This window comes from Gobius niger, assembly GCF_951799975.1.
Source record: "Gobius niger genome assembly, chromosome: 6".
Taxonomy (NCBI): domain Eukaryota; kingdom Metazoa; phylum Chordata; class Actinopteri; order Gobiiformes; family Gobiidae; genus Gobius; species Gobius niger.
Window position 1 is genome coordinate 11657979 of NC_136857.1, and position 24919 is coordinate 11682897.

General features: G+C 41.7%; 1 protein-coding gene and 1 long non-coding RNA gene across 2 annotated transcripts; both read left to right on the plus strand.

Moving 5' to 3' along the window:
- Window positions 1–902: 902 nt before the first annotated feature.
- Window positions 903–8606, plus strand: LOC306964643. Its single transcript, XR_013792987.1, has 3 exons — window positions 903–1025; window positions 8363–8470; window positions 8550–8606. It is a non-coding gene; the product is annotated as an uncharacterized lncRNA (long non-coding RNA).
- A 5013-nt stretch (window positions 8607–13619) lies between these two features.
- Window positions 13620–24663, plus strand: spsb1 (splA/ryanodine receptor domain and SOCS box containing 1). The gene is made up of 3 exons (XM_079558928.1): window positions 13620–13821; window positions 18693–19545; window positions 23233–24663. Exons 2-3 carry the CDS (start codon window positions 18852–18854, stop codon window positions 23358–23360), a joined length of 822 nt encoding a protein of 273 aa, XP_079415054.1. The 5' UTR covers window positions 13620–13821; window positions 18693–18851; the 3' UTR covers window positions 23361–24663.
- The last annotated feature ends 256 nt before the right edge of the window (window positions 24664–24919 follow it).

The following is a 24919-nucleotide window of genomic DNA, read 5'->3' on the forward strand; positions in this document are numbered from 1 at the left end:
GAGTTGCCCAGTTACTATCTACCTGCCTGGCGCCGGAAAGGTAAAATACACAAAGCATAGGACACGATCACCAGCATTTTGGGCCAAAACTATAACTAAACTAGGTGCGTTTTTGTAGGTGCCTTTTCAGACACAGATATTTTTTTCCCTACACGTAAAAAATTGCAATTATAATGAATTTGTTGAAAACACAAACGGTTTCTTACAGCAATGAATTGATTCCAGGTTGAAATTGATCGTAGGAATGACCTCACTGTGTACCTTGCATGTTCAATACATTGAGTAGAAATGTGTAGGGAAATAACCTGCGCTCTTTATTACTTTTTTAATACTTTTGCTTTGACACAGTGCCTGGCTTTGTGTCTGTCTCTGATCAATTACTGTTTGGAGTTGTTACCATGGCGCCACATTAACATCAAGATGCTTTCTCAGTGAAGTTTACAAAGCATTTTTCTTTCTCATTTGCCTGTATCTCAAACTCTGCTTCTTTCTGACTCAAGTGGTTCTTGTTAAGTATAATGCGATTTCTACGCACTTCAAAAGGCTCCACTTTGAATATGCTCCTCTCTTTGAAATAGCAATAAATGAAAGTCTTCAGAGTAAATGATATATTTCTATATAGGATGTTTTTTTGTTCCTACTCACCAGGCATAGATGGGGCTCATTCGTCCGTGCCCTCTGGTGCTGATAACCTCTGGAGATGTTCCTCGCGTCCTGTTGGCTGCTGCACACTGTTGTCCAACTCTTGACCACAGGCCTCTCCAGTTCCTCTCTCCTCCCTCTTTAACTCTGCGTCTTTCTGCTTCAATCTGGCAGTACAAGTCAAGGCATGTCCCAACACGCCACCAACAGCCGGAGCTGGAGATGGAGCCGTTTCCTAGAGGACACACAGAGAAGGGGAGGAGCATGGATCAGAGAGGGGGGAAGCCCAGAAAAGACCCGGGGAGCAGCGTGACTCAGCCAAAGGGGCTAAAACACACATGCCATTGACAATTGTAACAAGCAGGAATGAAGACTGTGTAGAGGTAAGGATGATGGATGCAGCAGTCGTATACCCAAACAAATACAATCAAATCTTATTCACTAGTTTACAAACAAAATCAAATAATTTATCCCTTTTGAATTATTGTCACAATGTTTTTCAAAGTTTACAATTCAAGAGCTCCTTTTGCTGTGGCTTTTTGCCCCCCTTAACGCACCCCTTAAGTAAGTTAAGTAAAGAAAACTGAAATAAATCTTTTGCAGTCAGGAATAATGTTTAGTTCAATTTAATTTCTCCTGTAGTACCTTTTCTGTTCAGCTTTAAAGCAATGAACGTAGTAAAGGGAATTAATCAAAATCTATTTCTCATTTAGTTTTAGTAAATTAAATTGAAAGAAGCGTTATCCCTTTGTAAGTACAATTTGTTTCAAATCAGACGTCAGAAATAAGAGCTCAGGCTACAGTCTGCACCATCTTCAAATCAAAGCTGCTGATTCATCAGATCTCTTTGGGATTGCATTGTCAAAAATATGAAGCATTTGTAAAATATTAATATTTTCCTGGAGTGTGATGTTAATATGGTATTTTCATGGAGCTGTGGAGGTTTTCACACGATGATAAATGAGCAGTGCATTTCTCGCTTTAGCCGCTGAGAGGTTAACTTTGCCGAATCATCACCTTTAATGAGTGCTAATTATGCAGAGTTACTCTAATGCTAGCTAGCTTTCACGAGAGCAGGGTTGAGGCCGGTTCAGCACTGCTATCGTGGAAGTTGATCACTAGGCAGATTCTGGGTGCAGCGGTAGGATCCAGCTCAGCAAAACTCAACTGCTTTACTTAGGCCTGAGACTCGCTGGCTGAGCACCTAAAGGCACTGAACTGAGGAGTGTGCTAGTCTCACTGCGGCCTGTCAACACTGATGACCTTATCAATGAGAGAGCAAAGTCACATGATGTTACATCTACATCAGGGGCTCAGGGCTTTGTCCATCCTCCACAGACAACAGCGAGAAAACAAACTTCGCAAATAAGCTGAAGAGACGTGTTTGTCTGCAAATAGTCACTTTAATTTATTGGAAGTGGTGTTGCGGCACTGCACCGAACAGCAGCACTTTGACACAGTGCCAGAGTTTCAAGAGGTGGCCCTTAATTTATGGAAGCAGGAAGTGTGCGCTTGCACATGAGTGAAATATGGAGAAAGTCTAAGTACACTCTCTCCAAGGAGATCATTCTCTGCTCTTTGTTAATGAAAGGATCATACAAAGTTGTTAATGGGGTCATTCATCTCTGAGCAACTGGAGTGTGTCCCAGAATGACTGAGGAAGAAAAGAAACCCCTGGCCCTGCAAGTTCAATGCTTGCTGCATTGATTACATCATCGGGACTGGAGCTAGAATGGGACAATGCACCATGAGAGGGGGGTGGGGGGGCAACCACATAATTTGCCCACAGTGTCCTTTAAAGTTAGTAATGTTTGTCCAAATGCAGGATGTGGCTGTCTGTTCCTCTGAAGTCAGGCTTTGGCTGGGCCCGTGCTGCTACAGCAGCAGCAGCAGCAGCAGCGTATCACGTGACTGAAGACGTCTGTCAGACTCCCAATGAGCACAGTGAGTGTGAGGCCGGCACACTGCAGGAGCTCAGCTGCTGCAGGACACCGCATGAGCGCAGCCTTTTCTTTCTCCTCTTTTCACTCTGATTGCTCAAGGAGGATGCTTGGAGCATGTGCTGCAGAATTCTTAGGTGGGGAGGGTGTGAGGCAGAAGGGGGGTGAGGGGAGGGGGACATTCAAATAGGTGCAAAGCATGCCCGGTGAGGTGCTGTGCTGGCCAACTGTATCTCAGAGAGACTACAGTAGAGAAATTAGAGACCAGGGGGAGGGACGAGCAGAGTTTGGGGGTGGGGGAGGGCAGGAGCGAAGTGCAAGGAACATCAGGTGAGTGCGGCAGCGCAGCACCACCCCCAGTGAAACTGCAGATGATGTCAGGCTCCGGATGTGGCTCGGACCTTCAGCACACTTTGTGCCTGCTCCTCTCCACTGCTGCCTGAAGGACAGAGGGCCAAGGAACTCTACCGTAACCTCACAAACCTCCAGCTGCGACACATGGGCCTCACATTTTCAAGGTCTTAGCATAGTTACCTGAGATGAACCTGGGGCCAACAACCCTGCACACTGACAAACATAAGCTGACAAAGCCAAGAGCATCACTCACAATCTCTGTCACTATTTCTTTTTTATACCTTACACCCGCATCAGTTTCTGACAAGTTTTTCACTCAAGAGTAAAAATATTTTTTTCCGTCTAAGAATATGTTTAAAGCATTAACCAATATTTACGAGTGCAATGCTAGTTACATTTCATAATCTCCTAAAACTGTATTCCATATTTAGGGATTGCACCAAAGTCTTGCTAGCTGGATCACAACTTCAGGACTGCACCACGGCTTCACTGTCCCATGCAGGCCACTCTACCCTATTTGTTATCTCCTCATTTCTGCTTCTTGTGAACTTTCTGCATAATTGAAATTATACACTGCACTGTTTGGAAAGCTCTATTTGCACAAGACTGAAAATATAAGACAATTAATGATAAACAGGACACTGGGACTGCCTGTTCCAGCTAAGCTCAACACTGAATTAGAAGAAGTCTTTTCTGTGTGATACAAACTACAGCCTGGTTAGTTTTAACTTTTTGCCTATTGCTGTAGCGATCTGACCGTGGCTGCTGTTCCTATCCCATGCAATGTGTAAAACATGGATGAGAGAGCAGTGGAGCCTGACTGCTAACTGTCTGGTGCCTGGTAGTAGTTGCTGCAGAGGCAGGCAGGCACCCAGCATTGAACTGCCCCTACTAGAAGTAATGGTACAAAAGTGCACTAATCTATTTAAAAAATGTGAGTATAGCAGGCAGCATGCATGGCTAAAGGATACATTGGAGAAACAAATCAAAAAACAACAAACCAAAGAACATCAATGTACTCACGAGGCTGATTGAAGAGGGACAGGAGCAAAACTTCTCTGCACTCAGTCTGAGCCTCTCTGATGCTGGTGATGTGCTTTCATGGCGCGGTAAAGTTGACTGCAGCATTGCCTCCTGAACAGAATGACATTGTTTGCACTCTCTCTCTCTTCCTCTCCTTACCCCTCCTCTCCTGTACGCGCTCCCCCTCCTCTACAGTGCACGCTTGCTGGCAGCACAAACTGCACAGCTCAGCAGTGTTCCCCCACTGCCGCAGCAGATCCTGCATGAGCTCTGCGTATCTGTGTGGGATGGGACTTTTAAAGGGGAACGCAACCTACAGGGTCAGCCCGCATGCAGATCCCCAACCCAACTGCCTCTCCGTCCTGTTCTCCTCAGCATCCCCCTCTCGTTTCCTGCTCCACTGACCCCCCCAACAATCATCAGTGTAACCGACTCCTGCAAGAGCCCCCTCCACACACCTCAGCCACTTTGATTCATTTTCACACACCAGCAAATCTCCTCAGAGACATGAATGAGCGCACTTCCAGACTCCAGAGACGGGCTGCTTTGAAGCGTGCCATTATTGTCTCTGAAATCTCATTCTAAATCTGTTCAATGGAAATATGGATTCATTTTGAAATGTACGTGAATGCAGAGAATGCAGTACAAAATATCAGAAATTGTTAACCACTTTCACCCACCCCCACTTTTACCCCTTTCACAGTCAAATCTTATTTAAAATGAAAGTTGTTCTTAAGACGCTATATTTGCACATGATGTAAAGCAGAGTTCCTAAAGTAAAACTAAACAAATAATAATCAAGAAATAAAATGTAGTTGCTCTTGCTGTAACCTTCACTACCCACAATGCACTGTTGTACTGCTGCCATTCTGCAGTGCTCTAATGAAAATATCTTGACCAACCAAATTTGTCTTTTGCGCTTTGCACAACTCCTTCAATGTGAGATCATCCATCATTTGTTCAGCCAATGAGCTTAAACTTCACTTTTTGCAATCTCTTCACAAAAATGCACTTGGATCTACAGTATTACGTTTTTTCTTTTGTTGACGTACTGCGTGTGCAGCTTGGGCTGTGAGTAGTGTAATGGCCCATTATAAATTCTCAGTGTTGGAAGCATTAGCCTCTTGGCGGCTCTATGCAGCAGTGCAGCGCAGTTCTGCGCTTACTGCAGGAGTGGGGCTTTTTCATTGACTTTGCTGGGCCCCAGACAGAGACTCAGGTCTTCTGCGATGAATTCTACAGAGAGTGTAGTATCTAAGGTCTGAGTTTGGTGTTTGAGGCACTATAGTGACAGTTGTTTCTTATATTGTTGGCCAATGGAACTTATATAAATTAGCAGCATTTACATCATATAGAGCTCCTCTTTCTCCAATAAATAAATTGATTAGTGGTGGTATCTTCTATTTGTCTGGTGTTGAAATTGGGGCATATTTTGCTGCATGTGTGACCTGCATGCTGCTGCGCTGCGTCTGACTGAACATCTGCCCTCTATGCACTCACTGACTCAAGTAAAAATGCCCCCGCAGCAGATCCCGCACACGGGCCACGCCGTTTTCAGTAATGGCATCCCCAGTGATGAATAAGGCATGAGGAGGGGCCCTTTTACATGTCCTATTAGATTACAGGGCTGAGTTTTACCTGGCGACTGTCACCTCTTCGCTCCTGGCGTCTTAACATTGCCTCTTGTTAGCAGAGCAAAGGCAGGTGTGTAAATGCTCAGATTGTGTAAGGCTCATAGTTTAAGCATAATAAGTTAAGACATATGTATGTATTTCAGTGAATGTTGTTCCCTGGGCTGCACAGGTGTTATATCTTCATGACTAATCCACCTCAGCATTGTATCGGACATCTTGGATGCTCAATAACTTTTGTGTCTTAAATACGTTTTTCAGAACTTGTGTTTCTGTGGTTGTTTGATTTTCAGAAAGATAAATATTGAAATGTGTAAAATGATGTTGATTTAGCGTTGTTGCATTGATTGTTATTGTTTGCTATTTCATCCAATAATTCCCTCTCAGATTTTGTTGCTACTAAATTGATGTGTCTTTATAAACTAGATCAACACTAATAGAGCTTAAATATAGGGCCATTGTGGAACTTTTTACGCAAGAAAACAAAAAGATACTTGTGCGCAATTAACCTTTTTGTGACCTATTGGCTGTATTGGTGGTTAGCATGGCGCCTTTACTTTCGATCACGCTGGTCTCTACAACGCTCCAGAATCAATTGTTTTGTAGGTTTTCTGGTCAGAAAAGTCGTCAGCTGTGAAAACCTGCAAGAAACTCTGAAAATAATTGATCCTGGAGCATCAATGAGACCATTGTGATGGAAAGTAAAAGGGCGCCGTGCTAACCACCCATACAGCCACATAAAAAGTTCCATAATACACCTTTAAATGTAATATACAGTATTGAACACATTTTTTTTTCATTGTGAACTCAATGAATGGGGATTTCAGATTTCTATCCAATGGGAGATCTGGACTTTGTGCTCGTAAATATTGATGATGCTATGACACACTGACCAGCTGGGACAGTGGTGACGTGATGCTCATGTGAATTGAAAAGGTTATCTGCCTTGATGCCTGAACATACACAGATAATGGAGTTGAGCGTGGTGGCCTGTGAGTGTACGCGTGTCTGTCTGTTTTGCCATTCGGAGCCTATTTCTTGCCTTTATTGATCTGTCCGGAAAAGATAATAGACACATTGATTCACAAGCTCAGCAGCTTGCTTGGTTTACACATCAATTCAGACTAATTCTCCCTAGTACTCAGTCAAGAGGCAGAACTGTCTTGACTGACAAGTGACGACTGAGTTTTTGGCCTTTGAGACTGTACAATTAACTGTCTTTGCTGTGGTGTTCAGCAGATTTTATTGCTAAAGCTCGGCGGGTTGTAAAAAGCTCAGTGTGCAAAACAGGAGATGTATTTGGGGGAAATAAGTTTAGGTCTGACAAAAGCTGTTGTAGAATAATTATGCTCATAGGCTTTGTACATTGCACCAATGCCTAAGTTGCCCTCATTTTGTAAATCTGAGTATATTCCTTTGAAAGTTGTATAAAGAGACAAAGACACGTGAACAGGCGACAAAGCAGGTCAGTCAAGGTAGGTCACAAATACGCTATCTGTAATGTTACACAAAACATTGACACAATTTCCCATATAAACGATGAAACAGTAGTTACGAGTCAATAGCAGATTGACATTACGGAGTATGTGAACTTGTGGCAGCCGTGCTTGTCTGTGAATGTGCGCTCTGTCAGCTGCGGGTGTCAGCAGCAGCCTGTCTGCTCCCTCTGCTCTAGTACAATGTAGAGATCAGCCACTGCCGAGAGGAGCTGCAGAGAAAAGCTCTTTCTTAAGTGTTCGGAGGAAGGTAAGTGAGCTACACTGCATTGAGAGCGATCTTTTCCCATAATTGTTGAAAAGACTATGTCCCTATATGAGCCTACATTTTGTCTTCTGTAGGAAAAATGCTGCATAAACCAACCTCTTTCAGATTTTAGCTCAAACTCATTATGCCAAAGCAATACCATTTCAGATGATATTTCTTAATTTCTACGTTTTACAATCTCTGATGTGATAGAACAGAAATAAGCAGTTCCATTGACATTACCGTAATAATAATAATTAATACTCCATCGGCTTTATATTGCACTTTTCTGGATGCTCTTTTCTGGATGCTCAAACCCTTTGTGTTGCATTATTCATACATTTCATACTCAGTGGTAATAAGCTTCTATTGTAGCCACAGCTGCTATGGGGTAGACTGACGGAAGTGAGGCTACCAATCTGCGCCATTCCGACCACCAACACCAACCATTCACTCACACATTACATTCATTCATAGCAAGATGGGTGGAGTGTCTTGCCCAGCGACACACTGACACTGAGATTTGAACCTTCAAGCATCCGGTTTTAAGACGACCCGCTTTACCATCTGAGCCTCTGTCGTCTCAGCACTTTGTGATTTTATGAGTGAAAAGCTCTTTAGAAATAAACTTTACTTACTTACTTTCACATACAGTAGCTTATTGCTGAAAGCATTAAGGGAACAAAAAGCAGGAACAATAAATACATGAATAGTTAATTTGTAACGCAGTAAAGGTTGATAGTGCAACAGGCCACATTTAGCACAGTCTGGGTGGGACCACAGCACAAATACTTGCATCTAGTTTCCCTTCGACAGTTGAATGTTTTAGTGATAATCAAGATGAGGATCTTAACGGCTGTTCGGGACCTCAGTCTGCTGAAAAATATCCTTCATCAGGAGCTGCCACAGTCTCTGATACATCTGGTGTTTCTAAACTACTGCAAACTGTATGTGAGCTGTTCTTATTTGCAGAGATGGTGTGACACTCTTTCTTTTTGTGCTTGCGCTGTAGCATTTTTACTCTTCCAGGTTTATGGAGGTCTGCTGCGTATCCTCCAAAACAATGCCTGTCATCTCCGAGTGTGCGTTGACTCCTGGCCTACATTCACCACTGCCATTTGTTATCGTAACTTACAGGTACAGCACACAGCGGGACAAAGAAGATTTTTAGCTGCTCGGATTTACCTGCGTATGTCTGTATGTTCTCGTTGTAAAGGCCCGTGGAGCTAATGCTGATGGTGCAGACTGGGATGTGATTCCTGACATATTCACCAAGGACCCCGTGGCTCTCAGGGGTTTGCTAGTTCATCCAGAAGTCATAAACTGGAGAGATGGGCTCATGTTCAGAGGTACTTATTTGAATTTAAAGAAATATTTGCTTCGCTTTTTTATAGAGTGTAGAATTTCTTCGTTTTGCGATTATTACTTTATTTCAACTCAACTCAGACTTCATTAGAATCTATTTTGCTCTGGTTGTTTTCTTTTACTCTGTCTCTAAAGCAAATTCTTTAATTTAAATCAATAGATTAAAATTGGCAAAAATTACAAATGCTGTAAAAAAAAAGTGACTAAAAACAGTCGAGTAACTGGGTGAAACATATTTGGATGTATTTCATAATCACATAAGTCTGAAACAATAGTAAGTAATACGTAATAAATTCAAGGCACCAAAAAACTGCTGCAACTGAGATAAAGGATGTTTATAAGTTGTGTTTGATTAGCTTGAATGAATGATTATTCTTGAATATTGCGATGATAATTATTATTGTTTGCTTTTAGGTAAAGGGCCAGTTGTCCATCTCTGCACTGGAAGACTCACATGCCGAACTCGTGGAGAGTTTCCTGCCTTATGGCGGAGATATACGGACGATCGCCTATGTCAGAGCTGCAATCCGCCATCTGCCAAACACCAGTATAAAGGGTGAACATGGCTGTCCTGTGTCTTGGCAGCTGACCAGTGAACTGGGTGAGTTGACGATGTGCTACACTCTCCCTGAACACCGCAGATTAGGTTATACCATAGCTTTGACCCGCACTGCAGTCCTGAAGCTTCATTCCATGGGTTTCCCTATTTACTGCAAAGTGCATCACAAGAACCAGGCGGCTATGAACTGTGCAATATCACTGGGCTTCTCCTTATGCCCTGAAATGCCCACTACCTGTGCGCTACTAATCTGTAGAGACAAAAAGTGAGTACAAATATTTTATTAATTAGCTGTTAATGTAAATTATTTTTTCTATCTTAGTCCAAAGCACATTTTGTAAATGTCTCCCCAAAACTTTCTAAAGCACACTTTGAAAATGCTTGAAAAATGAAAATACGCATTCTTTCTGCTGTGTGTTTTAGTTTAGTTTAGTTTAGTTTAATTTATTGTCATTGTAAACAATTCACGTTATGAACTTGTGTGTTGGAAGTACTAAGTAATGTATGTTCTTGGTCCTGGAAGATCAATGTACATTTTAGATAAGACATGTTTAGAACTTAAATAATAAACAGACCTTTCCTTGTTGTGCTCTTTACAACCTTTTTCTTGTAGGAGCTTTTTGTGCACCACTGAATAAAGACTTAAACCTGTCCAGTAATTAAGTAAAAAAAAAACACATTCATTTGATTTTACAGTATTAACCATTCTAATTAATCTTTGTTTGACATTAGCATTTACTGACCTGATCACTCCACTCTCCAATGCAGATCTCCCAACTAGGCCCATTCCCACCTGGGACCCCTCCTCAGAGGTGTGTGCGGTTCCTTCTGCCGATTGTCTTCCTTGTGTTTTAGCAGCAATGCACCATTCAAGCCTGCAGGCACGTTGACAAACGAGCCGCGATGTGAACAGAGGGGGATGCTCGTACTGCAGCACACATCCTGTCCCATCCACTTCCCCCCCGTCCCGCAGTGGTGCACCTTTTCAAACCCAAGCCCCTGCCCACGCTGCAAATCACAGTCCATACAGTACTACAAGGACCACAAATCTATATGCCTAAAAACATTATAAAACGCAACAATAAATACATACTGCTTCAGAACAATGCTGCTGCCTTTATTTTAAATCAGACACAAAATAAATGTCATGTAGTATAGCATTTAAATATACGATTTTTTTTGATAAATACATGTAGCTGGTGAATTATCCCAGGCGAATATGCTCAATACATATAATCAGTCGACATTTCCGCAACCTAAATAACACCTTTTATAAGAAAAAATATACAAATCAGGATATTAACTTCTCAATTGATGAATGCCGTTACTCAAAAGTCTAAACTCTGCATGTTTGCTGCGCCATAAAATATAGTATATATGTTTTTACAAGAGAAGCATGATTATTACTATCTATCACTTGCTGCTATCTACAACATACCAGACTGGAAGGCTTATATTACAGCCTGAAATAATATATATATATATATATATATTTTTTTCTTCTTATAGTTATTCACAGCTCAGTGCACTGTAGCTCTTGTGAACATAAAACACTTTGCTGCTGATCTGATCTTCTGTCTTCATCCACCACAGCACCTTCCTCTTGAGGACAGCATCCACCCACAAACTGCATCCCAGAACCAGTGTCTGACGCAGCACGCGATCATTCACCTTGGCTGCCTGCTCCAAACGCTCTCACTTAACTTGGTGCAGCTGTCCACACACACTCCCCCTCCCCTCTCCTTTGGCTCAACTCCCCCCATCCCAGCAGCAGCAGTAGGCAGTGAGTGGGGCGTACTATCGATCCTGCTGAAATGATGGTTTCTAAAAGGGAGGCAGTAAGCATGTCTGCGCTCCCCTCCTCCGCTGTACTAGGGGCCCTGAGATATCACCCAGCTCAGCACATTGCGCCATCCCTGCATGGGAAAATGGGATTTTTTCACCGGTAGACGAGCTGAGGGGAAGGTAATTCTAGTCGCAGAGCTGTGTTCCCTATCAAGGTTGTAAAATGAGCCGTATTACCTTCAGTGCTCTCCTGACACAGTGGACAAATAAGGTCATTTTTAGTTCATTTAATTCACAGAGATATGACAAAGTAAAGTAAAGCAAAGTACATCTAAAATTGCAGACGGTAGATAAGAAAATTGAACATTCCACTTTCACATTTGTTGCTTTTATGGTAATTTAATAAAGAATTGGGAATTATTCAATTAACTGTTCCAGTGGAAACAGGGGTCAATATTAGAAATAATAGGTCTGTGAGCAAATGGCGTGTGCTTGATAAACCACTAGAGGGAGACATTATATTATATTATACAGCAAATGTGGCTGTAATGTGGGACTGTGGGACATACCGGGACAAAATAATAATAACTGGCAGTTGTTTCTAATGCATCAACTGCCATTGATTGGGTAATGTTTGTTCACTGAGAAAAAAACCCGAAAACTTTGTTGGCCTATTTGGCTATAATGGTTTGCTTCCACCTACATTCACAAACTCCTGTCTACTACTCTACTTTACCACTCTGCTTATGTATTCTACATTTTTCAGATGTATGTCTTACTTTATTGTGTGCACCAAGGGTTTGGGAGTACCAATTTCTATTCTCTGTATTCTATTCTCTCAATTCCGTCACTACATGTGACGGAATTGAGAGTATAATTCTATCAAACATTTTGAATTAATTTATGCCTATTTTGTCTCATTTTTGTGAGTCACAGACCTAACCATAACATATCATCAACATAACCAATATCCAATTTAAAAAATAGCTATAGTGCCAGTATGTTTAAAGTTATCCATGCCCCATATGATATTTTGCCATGGGATCTTGATTTGAGCCCACCTAAGTGAGTCAAAAGTTGTGAATGTAGTACTTTCAAGCATCCTCAGGCTGTTCGTGACATTCTTTGTTCTTTGCTCTATGTCAACGGTGCCCAAAAGACCTGAAAGTCAAAATCAACAACAGTGTCAGTAGATGAGGCTTCACGGTTCACTATATTAATGATCACGCTCCAACCACAGCTAATCACATAGAGATGAGTGCTCAGAGCAGCAGTCTTGATTTATCTCACATCATGTCTTTAGGCACAGCATATTTTTAGGAATAAGCCCAAATAGAGTGTTCAAAGAACTGATGTGATGCTGTGTGATGCAGACAACACTCAATGTGACTAAACTAAGATCAAGGCTTTTCAAATAATTCTATGAAGTTAATGTTCTGTTAAAGGGGATGTAGTGATGGTAAAGATACTAACTTGATAATGGGGAGGACAAACTATCAGGACAAGCTTCCAAGAATTTTGTTCAGTAACCATCTCCACACAAAGACCCACTTTTTCAACTCTAAAAGCCTTTCTGTTAGGTGATGTATTGTAACCATTGCACTTAATTTGAAGAGAGATGTAATCTGGCAAGATGAAGCTTGTCACTGTGGAGTGAGCAGGTCTTTGTCCTTTTTCAGGACAGTAAACTCTTTCAAACAGGAAACTTCTAAAAGAAATCTTGTTGGATTTGGGCCAGCCCTCCATAAAAGCATCACCCCAGACAGTATCCGCCTAACTTTTTTTGGACTTCGGTTTTTCTTTTATTGCAAGACAGTCGGACTGAATTTAGTTTGTTTCAATTGCTTAGTAATACTCTTATTTGATTTTTAACTTGGTAAAGAGTTGTCTATCCTCGATAAAGGTTCTTGAGTCATCGTCTCTACTCTGTATCTGTAGTTAAAGTAAACAGAACCTTAATCTAAATTACTGAAAGAGTCATTTTGAAGTGCAGTATTGTAAAATGATATTATAACCAAATCACAGTGAGGGGAGAAACCTGTACAGCTTCATCCTAAGTATTTCATTTACTTCAAGCCAGTTCCCAACAAAATGATACATTATAGCAAAGTTTAAAATGTATTGGGGATTATGATATCTCTGACAGCCTTGCAGTTAACGCGTGAAATTCCACAGTTACCATGGAGATCCGCCATCTTTGCAGCTGTTAGCATACATTTCCATTGACTAAAATGAACTAAAAACAGTATAAAAGTGGAGAAAAAAGCTGTGGAACAACTCCGTTAGCTGCTGAGTTACTGCTGGTAAATATATGTAACAAACTGTGGTGGTTCAAGTGTTTTAATGTGAGCAATAACTCCAGTATTTTAACTTTTAAAATCTCCATTAGTTTACAATTGCTGCTAATCCCATAATGCTTAGCGATTTGACATCACATTCCCAAACTCTATAGATCGATTCAAGTAGTTAGTATTGAAAGCAGATTAGCTTGCAGAAGCAGCACCACCACAACATAGGTTATTGTCCCATCATGTATCCGTCATTGGGGAGGTCCCAATCTCGCGGAGCAGCAGCAGCTGGGAGCATTAGACCACGTGATCAGGAGATGTGAGTGAGCAGCCATCATCATTTCACCTAATTCATGTCCTGCCCGAGTGCTAAAAGGTAAGGCACGCTAAAGAAAGCGTCGTAAAGCCACGACCACGATGGAGTAGTACCGTCCAGAGCCCCTACACCCCTCACCGCCACCGTGTCTTTATCTGCTCTACAACTCTGCCAGGTTTGTGCTCTACAATTACAACGCTCAATGTGTTTTTTCCCCCCTGTTGTTGTGTGCTCGTGAGGGGATACAGGCGGAGGTGTTTCCCCCCCCCCCTTTGCTTGCGTTATGTACATAATAAATGCGAAAAGAAACGCCCTCGACATGTTTTCCATCGCCGTGTTTGTGAGATAGTCGCTCGCTAATATGCTTTAACGTTTGTCGCTAACTGCTAACACACTTTCAGTTGCCGCCGCCGCCGTTGCTAACGAGTGTGGGCAACCGAGCAGGGTATAAAGGAAATAAACCAATGCAAGAGCAATATCGAATAGGCAAATGACAGGAGTTGGTTCAGTCTTATTAGAACCGAGCCCGAAGTTTACCAGGTGGGTCAGTCTGGTTGCAAATGGGTTCACACACACTGCTAACATTACATATGCTTCAAAGGGGTTAAAGGCCCGTACAGACTCACATGCTGGGGGTGCACCTAGCCAACATAGCACACCTGTCCCTCAACAAAATAACCCTTCGCTTTCATGTCACGTGGTGGTTTATTGGCAAATTACTATACGCAGTTTATCTATGGTCCTATTGGTTTCCATTGCTTGTAACCTGTCTATCTTTGTCATTTGTGGCTGTGTTCAGGTGTGGTTGTTTTGAGTTTTTGTCTCTCTTTACTTGTAAGGGCTTCATAACGTAGTGGAAAAAAAAACTCGCAATATGGGGTGACACAATACATCAAGTCACTGAGGATTTCCATCTCATTTCCATCTGATGATAATGTTTAAATGTAAATGATCTGAGATAAAACTGTTACAGATTATTGCTCCCTTCCTCATTGTTCTGTACCACTTATTTAGCATGTGAAATTCCACGTTTTGCCCTGGAGTTTTCATTTGTACCTTTTCTGATAATCCTATCCAGCTATGTTATTATTATTATTTTTTTACATGTATTTTTATAACCTTCTTTGACGACAGGTTTGCAAACAGGCCGAGCCTCTGCTTCAGGTGGCCCCTCAATAGAGACAAGTGTTTCCTTGGCTCAGCAAATCCAGCGAGTTTACACTTGCATTTTAATCTGCTCCAAACCAGCGCTGGGGCCCAGGAACCCTAACCGGCCAGGATCCCGGCCCAAAAATACCCACCACAAGCCAGCTTTTGTCCCACTGACGGCTCTGTTTGTGTTCACATCCGTGGTAACTGTGGGAAGACCTTTATTGTTGGGGTAATTTTGATTTGCTTGTGCATGTTGTGAGGGAAATGGCTCCTTGCCACGTAAGGAGGGAACGGTAAACTCCTGGCTTGAAGACAGTGTAAATTAACATGTTTCTCGCTCAAAGCTGGACAGCCATTGAAAAAGATATTGTTTACATTCAGATGGTGGCCACCCGCTGCCTGCTTTCTGTTTCCTCCTGTTTCCCAATCACTGAAGAGACATGACCCATTTAAATGGTTGTTTACTTGCATTAGAAGAGGAGCCAAAGCACTTCTCAATGAACTCTTGTCTACAATTCAATTAGAGTGGCCTTCCCAGTAGCACCATTTTCCACATTAGACAATGCACCGAGGGCCCTGCCGCAGCCCTGCAGACTCACAGGGAGCAAAGGGCAGAGGTTTTTACCATCAACACAAGTCAGTCATGTATCAGCCCTCTGTCTGGCATGGGGGATTTTCACTGTACGGGGTAAGGGTCAGACAATTAGATGTAATGTTCCTGCCTGGGTTATCAAGGAGGATATTTATTTTTTCATTTCTACATTTGATTTTTTTCAATTTTTTTCTTGATAATTTACTTTTTAATGTTGTTCCATGTTAAACTATTGACCAAATTGTGTTTAAAAAAAAAAAAAAAAAAAGTGTTGAAGTAAAGTGCTAAGATGTAGAAGTGGCAGTGTTGCAGAGTCCAATATTATTTTAGATCATGATAAAGTCTGTGTGGTTAGCTGTATCTCAAATGTTTGCCTCTTTCTAGTGTCAACAGCAGAGTTGGCAACAGGTTTTCAAATTCTTGGTTTGGCTCCAACCTGAATCTCTCTCCTTCAGTGAAAGTAATGTGTAGAATTGAGAACTAATCGAATCAGTCTTGAGTGGCTTTCATGATTCTGCCGTGTCATGGACTGCGTTGAACCAGACAAACATTAATGTTTACCACAGTTTACAGTGCTACTTAAGGTCGCCTTGTGAAGGCTGAATTTGTGTTGTTTTTCACCTGTGGAACCTGGGTTGGCCACAGGGTACAGTGACAAGTTCAGACATTGTTTTGTAACGTTTTCACTTCAATTGACTTTTGGTATTTGAGATTTGTATGTCTCAGAGTTATCTACAATTTGAGACTATTCATTTTTATTAGAGATGGTCATAACTTATTATTAGTAATGTTAAGTGTTTTTCATGGTTTAACTTAAAACCCTGTTTAGTAAGGATTTAGGCCAATTTTATCCCTTTATAGACCACTGTTCTAGATAATCACGACCTCATTGATTGAGCACCATCTTGATTACATTTTATTTGTAATTGTAATCCTAGACACTCAACTTTTTAGAACTATGTTTTCGTTGACCTTTGGGAACTTGTTGGTCTTGTTTGTCTACTGTCAGACTGGGAGGGGCCCATGGCCCTGATTCACCTGATTGCTACAGAGTGGAGAGATTAGGCGGAGATATTTGAAGTTAACTATGTCGTCACAGTGATGGGACGTATTGGATAAGGCGGCAGTCTGGCTATGCGATACTCCTAGACTACTACACGCTGATGTCAACAAATGCATATGACGATTGCGCTCATATCAGGTCAGTTGCTTCACAGTAGGATGGTAAACATCACATGAGGGAACAAAGACACTTTTCAGACTTGGAGTAAATCAAATTAAAATTATTGACTATTTTTGAAAACAAGTTCTGTAATACAATGATTGTGGATTTTCTCTTGTGAATTACTAATCAAATAGACCAGGGGTTCCTAAAGTGGGGGTGGGTACCTTTCGGTGGTTGTACGATTTCAAGACCATGTAAAGAAATAAAACATTTGTAATGTATTTTTGATTGGTTTCACTAAAACCAACACGTAGTGCTTTCCAAACAATTGTGTCAAACCATTTCATGTTTCCATGTTTTTTTCTTCTGCCCCTTAAATTATAAGCGCTCATAACATTTTTCAATGGTGCTCATTGAAAAATGTTATGAGATGATTCAAACTGGCATTAAATTTAAATTTCTTAAATCTAATTTTTTTATTTATAAGTCAGCCGCAGTATTAACTGATATTGTATACACTCTTTTGCTCACTGTTTTTGGGCTAAAATTTAGTTTTTGTAAAAATGTTTGCAAATTTGCTTTTGTGGGTACCATAATCTATAATCTGAGAAAGTGTGCGTTCTTGTGTCCTGGGGGTTCCAGCAGGTCACTTTCATAGGCTTGGCGCTACTACAGTGTTCAATGTTCGGTTTTCCATTACATGCTCACAGGATCTTGAACATTGGTGCGATGTACCATTTACCCCTCGTGCTGTTAAGGCCTAGCTATGAAGGAAAACTTAAATTCATCCAAAGAACTGTTCAATTACTTGGTATATTTTGACAAAATGGCTGCATTGTGCAAATGTTAAATTGCCCAACAGTTGAGTCTTTGTCTCTTGAAATTTGACATTGTACTGTGATGATTCAACGGTGTTGATGATGAAATGGGTAATTTTCTGTCTGCTTTGACATGTTTTACTCTAACTGCTGAGCTACAATATGGGGTTCCTTGGCTATAATCTGATCTCAATATGCTGCCCTATGGCCATCTTATCGAATCGTTTACCTTTTCCTGTAATTTATGCTGATACTATCTTCCAGTAACAACAGTCTTGTAAATTTTCATAATTGCTTCAGCCAAATAAAGACTTCGATGGCTTAAGATTTTCTAATGTTTAATGAGCTGAAAACCGATGTCGTCCCAATTGATTTTAGAGACCAGGCAAACTTGGTGGTCTAGCAACCAATGTCGCACAGAGTGCCAGAAATCCTGGTGTTTTAACAGATTGTAATTTTATTTTAAGAGACCAGATACAGTGTTGTACAGCAGACCGTTATCATTTAAAAAATCTATAGAATCAAACCATTTTTATCTCCAACAACTTCATGCTTTTATCTATTCACGATTGGACTGCAATGCCCTATATTCTGGTGTCAAAGCCATACTACATGCATAGATTGCAGCTTGTCCAGAAAGCAGCAGCATGTCTTTTAACTGGTACTAAGAAGTGGAAACACATTTCCCCAGTTTGTTGTTCCCTCCATTGGCTGCCTATAAGATTTCGTTTTTAAAAAATGCATTAATCTTTAAAATGTTATTCACCTTATTCCGCACCGCCCACTTTTGCCACTTTTTGCTTTGTCTCGGCACTTCCGTTGTACAGACACTTCCGGTCGAGCGCGAAGCCCGTTCATTTAAATGGAGAACGAGGGAAAATGTTCTCCGCTCAAATCTGATGTTTAGTCGATTGATTTGTGTAAAATGTTCATTTGCACCAACAAGTCAACACTGCACAGTTTCTCTGCGCGACCTAAAAACGGCTTTGTTTTCATGTAGTGACTGATTTTATGTGGGCTTTTCCATTCCCATGTTAACAGATAGGAGAAAAGGGGCGGGCACAATTAATGGCGGCGCCCACGCGAGCCTCCGGAATAAGGTGAATACAGAATGGCATCGGGTTGTGCCGAGACACAAATGGCCACAAAGAGTTTGGGCCTTTTCTGTTCGAGCCCCCTCCCTATAGAGTGCAACTTATAGATGCTAAGTATTCTTAATGTAATTTTCCACATTCTAATGTCCTGACAACATTTTTCTAATCACTGTTTGGTTTTGTACTACCATTGTGTAAAGATTTCTTGTTTGCCAATGTCTGCAGGTCAGCCATAGAGTGCAGCTGCTGTCTCCCGTCGTGGCAGAGGCTGTGGAGCACAGTGGAACACAGTGGAGGACACGTTTCTTACCTTTTAAACTCCCCCCATTTGTGTGTGAGGCGGGGGGAGGGAGGAGGAGGCACGCTGCTGAACCCACCCGGAGCATGGGGCAGAAAGTCCCCGGTGGCATCAAAACCATTGACATGCGGGACCCAGCCTTCAGCCCCCTGAAGCTTGAGCTCCAAGCATTGGACCACACCAAGCCAGCGCGGCTGGACTTGCTGCTGGACATGCCCCCTGTCGGCGCAGATGTCCAACTGCAGCACTCCTGGAACAATGACGACCGCTCTAGGAACATCTTTGTGAAAGATGACAACAAACTGGTGTTCCACAGACACCCGGTGGCCCAGAGCACAGATGCCATCCGGGGCCGCGTGGGCTACACCCGCGGACTGCACGTGTGGGAGATCAGCTGGGCTATGAGGCAAAGGGGCACGCACGCGGTGGTGGGTGTAGCCACCAGCGAGGCACCCCTGCACTCTATGGGATACACGGCTTTGGTTGGTAGCAACACTGAGTCCTGGGGCTGGGACCTGTGCAGGAGTAAACTGTACCATGATGGTAAAAACCATCCGGGGAAAAGCTACCCCTCCTTCTTGGAGCCGGAAGACACGTTCATCATCCCGGACTCTCTGCTGGTGGTGTTGGACATGGATGAAGGCACGCTGGGATACAGCGTGGACGGACACTACTTGGGTGTGGCCTTTAGGGGACTCAAGGGCCGCAAGCTGTACCCCGTAGTGAGCGCGGTGTGGGGCCACTGTGAAATACGCATCCGCTACATCAATGGGCTTGACCGTAAGTACCTCTTTCACGAGTTCAAGACTGGGCGTGTGTGTGTGCAACCAAGGGTTACAGTAATAAGCTGTTAATGATTCAAATCAGTCAGTAGTTCCTCATTTTAACTCGGAATATTCTGTACTTAGTTTGTGCTGGCTCTGTTGTCCATGCGTTCACAATCATAGTGGCCCCAACTCAAACAACCCTGTCCACTTAACAACTTTGGAAACTTCCTCGATGTTTTTGAGGAATCTATATTTCAGGAAACATTGTAAAAAAAAGAAAAATGGGAAAAAATGGTAGTACCCATGCTGCTGTGTGTGCTGGACTCATTTCGAACTGCACAGCAGTCTGGGGACCATGGCCGAAATCTTCGCATCGACTTGCGGACCAATCACAGAACGAGGAGGGACGGCAAGACGATGACGCGCTATTCGACATATGGAAGCTTATAGTTTGTTTACGCATAAAAATAAAAACGTTTATTTATGGATCCAACATGTCAGCAGCAGACACGACGCCATCTTTCGATCAAGTTTTAGACCGTGTTCTAAATAATTTAGCATGAAAGTTTACAGCAGGTACGTCATATTCGGATACGATTGGCTGCGTACAGACGCATATGATTGACATTTGTAGCGCCCTATAAACGGCTATGGACATTCGTAAACCAACCTCTCCTCCAAGAAAATGAATTGGTGGTCCCCAGACTAAATATAACCTGTGATGGTTAGTCTGGCGATAGTCAGGCTAGGGGAAACTTACACAAAGGACAACGTGCGAACTCCACACAGGCATAAGGGTGATTTAGCTGATAATTTTAGCCGGTGATGGCATAACATTAGAACATGGCTTGCCTGCATAGTGCGTCTTTTAGCTGCTTCTTTCCTCTAGTTTTTGCTCTGGCCTCTCTGAATAATTCCATAAACCCCATCAATAGGCAGTATTTGTCCAGTCAGTGCCACAGTCAGTGTCACAAAACGTCATCATTCTGTTGTTCCTTCAATAATGTGTTTTCCAGTGTCGTATTTATGTCGTATGTATTGCGTGTCGGTGGGAGCGCCGCCCACAACTACAACATTGTCTTTCTAATGGAAATGGTAGATGAGTAACACCGGGCGAAGCTGTGTACTGCGGCCAAACAGGGTTGAAACTGTGGAAACACTAAACGAGGCCCCACCTGGTCCGGGATTGAACCCGGGACCTTCTTGCCCTAAGGCAAAAGCGTTAACCGCTGCACCTCTGCGCTGCCCTTTGTGTAAAAATAAATGCACTTTGTGCTTTGCTTTATTCACCTCAGGTTAAATGTTTGTCTTGGACTAATTTGGTTATTCAATTTAGCATTATGCAATGAATAAACCATGATAATCTTCATTAGTGCTCACGGCAATCTATTAAAATTGGTAAAAATGCTTCTTATCAGTAACATGGGTGAACAGTTTAATCTTATAACAGTTCATGTCATTTTGATGGGACTGTCATTATAAAATGAGAATGTTTTCTGTCTGAAGCACTTCACCAGATCAGCGTCACTGTCAAATAGAGCAGTTTTGTAAAACACTAGTCTTCCCTTACTGCACAACCCAAAATGCTGACCCTTTAAGGCTAAGTTTATCCACTAGGAATTTAGAGGTGGTTAATATTGTCTGCAGCAGGATGATTATGAAATGGCCGTTGGGGCAATGTGCAAAATTTTACAATCCAAAACTGCCTTTGAAAAATAGAAATTAATACTTGGAGCATATTTCCAAAACAAGGTAGTGTGCCATTTGTCCTTTTTAAAAACAAAAAACACACAAAGCATTTTTTATGAAAACCTAAATTAATATTCATCCTACCCGACCTATGGCAGCTTTATTATTATTTAAGTATTCAACAGCATCTCAACATTTTCTATTATGGAAATGTTCCAGAAATTAAGACATTTTATGAAAATTGTGAACTGTAAAAGACATCTTATGGTTTTAATTAAATGTACTGTAGTGTTGCTGGATGTGAAGCATCTGAAGCACATTCTATGTATAATATACAATTGTGCTCTTCATAAAGGCAGCCTTTGTGTGCGCTGCTATTGGGCTGTACTGTGTAAAACAGGGACATTGGTTTTATGGTGTTACATATTTCCTTTGGTACATACTCTTCCAGACAAATGTAAAATTGGATTATCCTCAATTATTCTACGTGCTACATGGGTCATGAGCTTTTAATGAGGGAGAATAGTGCTTATCGAAACCCGCTGTACGACCAGCAAGCCTCAAATCTTCTGCACTCATTACGATTTCATGTCCTCATGGAGTCCTGACCTACTTCTCTGCACTAAAGGAAGCACCATGATACACTGGTACTGCAATGCCAAATTTGACAGGGTCACTTAGGTCTGATTGTGTGTTGAGGACTGTATTGCGCCAAACTGACCTCTTAAACGCTGCACTATTCTAGAGCAATTAAATCTTAAGCAACTGCATATTCCCATTGTAGCAGTCTCTATCCTGGACAAATGCATGAGTTTGTAAGGACTTTGTTTGAATGGGACACATTTGTCTTATTTCAGAGGAATGCCATGATCCGGTTATCGTTGGGTTAGGGGAATATTTAGATTTTTACAGTTTATTTGATCCATTGGCTTATGCAGAAGATATTTTTAGGCTATAGTCGGGGTGGCGAACATGCAGCGCTTCAGGTTGGATTCACTGCAGCTCTTGGATCAGATTTGGTAAACTGTCCCATTAACGGTAGAAGGTTATCTTCTATATCGGGTGATTTATCAAGACGATTCAGGAGTGCTATGGGAGGAAATGCGTGTTTAGCTGCCCTGATTATGCAGCCATGGCATATGACTAGGGGTGTAACAATGCACCATGCCATGGTGCACCGTAGTGCAAAAACCTGACAATATGCATGTATGAAAGTGGCGGTGCAAGTTTTAGTTTAAAATCTGTGCACGCACCTAAACAGAGTGCATAAGTGCCATAATCGATTAAGGTTGAACTGAAGGCTGCAGGCGCTCTGAGACCAAAGCGAAGTTGCGTCCACCAAAAACATCTGCGTGGCTTTGTAAAGGTTTCTCCGAGTCCTGCTGATGACCAGGCTGCAGTAAGTGATGGATCCTGAAACAATAGGTTGATCAGTTGTCGATGGGTATGCGTAGTGTTTTCTACTTTGTAAATTTCATAAATATCTTTCTGTGTCTTATCCAATCAGAAAGCAGAATCGGCACTAAAGACTCAAACACTTTAAGTTTACTCCATCAACATGTCCTCAAGGGGCACCACTTTCGCTGTATGGGAATTAAAAAAGAAAAGAAAAGAAGAAATACAATTATCATACACCATTCACAACCAAGCGATTACTCCAATTAATTGTAAAAATAATCAGCAGATTAATCGATTTCCAAAATGATAGTTAGTTGCAGCCCTAGTAAGATCCAATCCTGCTCAGAATCAACCTCCAAACAGTTTCCAAAAAAGTAAAAATTATGCCTAGTGATGAACATTTTGGCTATTTTATTTCATTTATTTTATTTCAAAACCTTTTTTTTTTTTTTTAAATATATTTGATATTGTAGCCAAAGTGGGAGTCTGTCTCATGAAAGACCATGAAGGTTTATATGCAAGTGAGGCATAGTGATACATATAGTGAAACATTAGACATAGTTACATAGTTAGACTTGCATATTTAACCTGATCCATCTCTCCTCTCCTGCAGCTGAGCCCCTGTCCCTCATGGACCTGTGCCGGCGCTCGGTCCGGGTGGCTTTGGGAAAGGAGCGTCTGCCAGAGATCCATAGACTGCCGTTACCTGCTGCTCTGAAGAACTACCTGCTTTACCAATGACGGCGCCCCCTGCCGGTGCGTTTTTTCCTGGGATCTCGTCCGGCCACATAACTGACGCCCGCAGCGCTGAGTCATGGGTGATTCACCGACACATGCTCCTTTGTCAGTCATTTCTTAACTTGTTTTTATGACTTCAACAGTCTTCTAACTTTCTTCAAATCAGGAATCACTGAACTCTATGCACAGATCTGACAGACCAAGCTGATTTTTTTGGTAAAACATGTTGAGTTTGCACGTTGATGTGGCATACATGATCGGTACCTCTGCTGTCATTATGTCTAATGTAGCGTTTTTAAAATTTGCGTATCATGGGTTGGGTTTAAATAAAGCTGTTCTTGGGGAAAATTAACCTTTCGGAGGCTTTAGGATGATGGAGGTGCACTGCCAGTATCTGACCACAAAGTGGCAGCACATTCCCTTTTTCCACTTTGAAGTCAAGGATCAATAGTTGTCAAAAGAAGATTTGTGGTTTTTATAAAGTGAATAAATAAGATAACTCTTCATAAGCTGCTCCTACAAGAATTTTAGTGCAGTGCGAGCAATACACTGGAGAAGTGTCTCCCAAACGCACTACACGATCATATTTCGACGAGATTGATGTGACCGGTTGTTCAGCTTTGAGACGGGAACATTGTCAGCAGAAACGAAGGGTACAGTCACTGTGATTATTGTAGCATGCATTTTCAGCAATTATTTCTCAATACACTTAATACCATGTCTCTTGTCGGTCACTCCTGTTTTTAGTTGTACAATAGTTTACATATGTGCCATAGAGACCCACTATTCAGAGTTGTTCCATTTCCCCATTTGGCAGCACACACGATCAATGACACCATTATAATGTGCTGCTGCTAATGTCCAATAACATTTAAAATATCTTACAAGGTGTCCAGAACAACTTTAACTAAATAGTGATCTACCTATCTTGAATAATTTCTGCAATCGTGGGTCTCTGTGGCTTATAGTTGACAACCATTGATGTTGTGTCTGTGTTTTCTGGTATGCAACGGGTTCAGATGTATGAAAAAGGTGCGGTGCATCGTGGGAATGTGGAAGGTCAAAGGCATCAAAGTCGAAAAAGACAATCCACAACAAGTGCACAAATGAAATAAACAAGGTCTTAATGCCAAGATATAATAGTGACACGCTATATCACACGCCTGTCGATGTTTAGTGTTTTTTTTTTATGTGCAAATGTAGTCCTTGTTCTGTACAGGAAATGGACTTACTGACTGTGCCACAACCAACTTTCCTTGCTTGCAATTTCCATTTTATTTGTAGAACTGTTTTAAATATCTATTAAAGTATATTTGAAATTATAACCGATACAATGACTTTTCTCTTTGGGTTATACTATATTTGTATTCTCCCTCATTTACATTATCCATTTTTATAGATTAATGGGTATTTTGTTTTTTGGCCACTAGTCCGTAGCCATTAGTTCATGATGTCATTCACCTGCAACTAAACACTGCAGGCTACAGTCATGCCCTGAATACTTTGGATCATCTTTTTAGGCAGTGGAAAAGTACGTCTGAGCTAGTAGAAACGTGACTCCA

Excerpts from the sequence above, each read along its gene's own strand:
- spsb1 (XM_079558928.1), top strand. The coding sequence starts at position 18,852 with ATGGGGCAGAAAGTCCCCGGTGGCATCAAAACCATTGACATGCGGGAC. Across the intron at positions 19,546-23,232 it reads CTACATCAATGGGCTTGACC|CTGAGCCCCTGTCCCTCATG; the intron begins GTAAGTACCTCT and ends CCTCTCCTGCAG.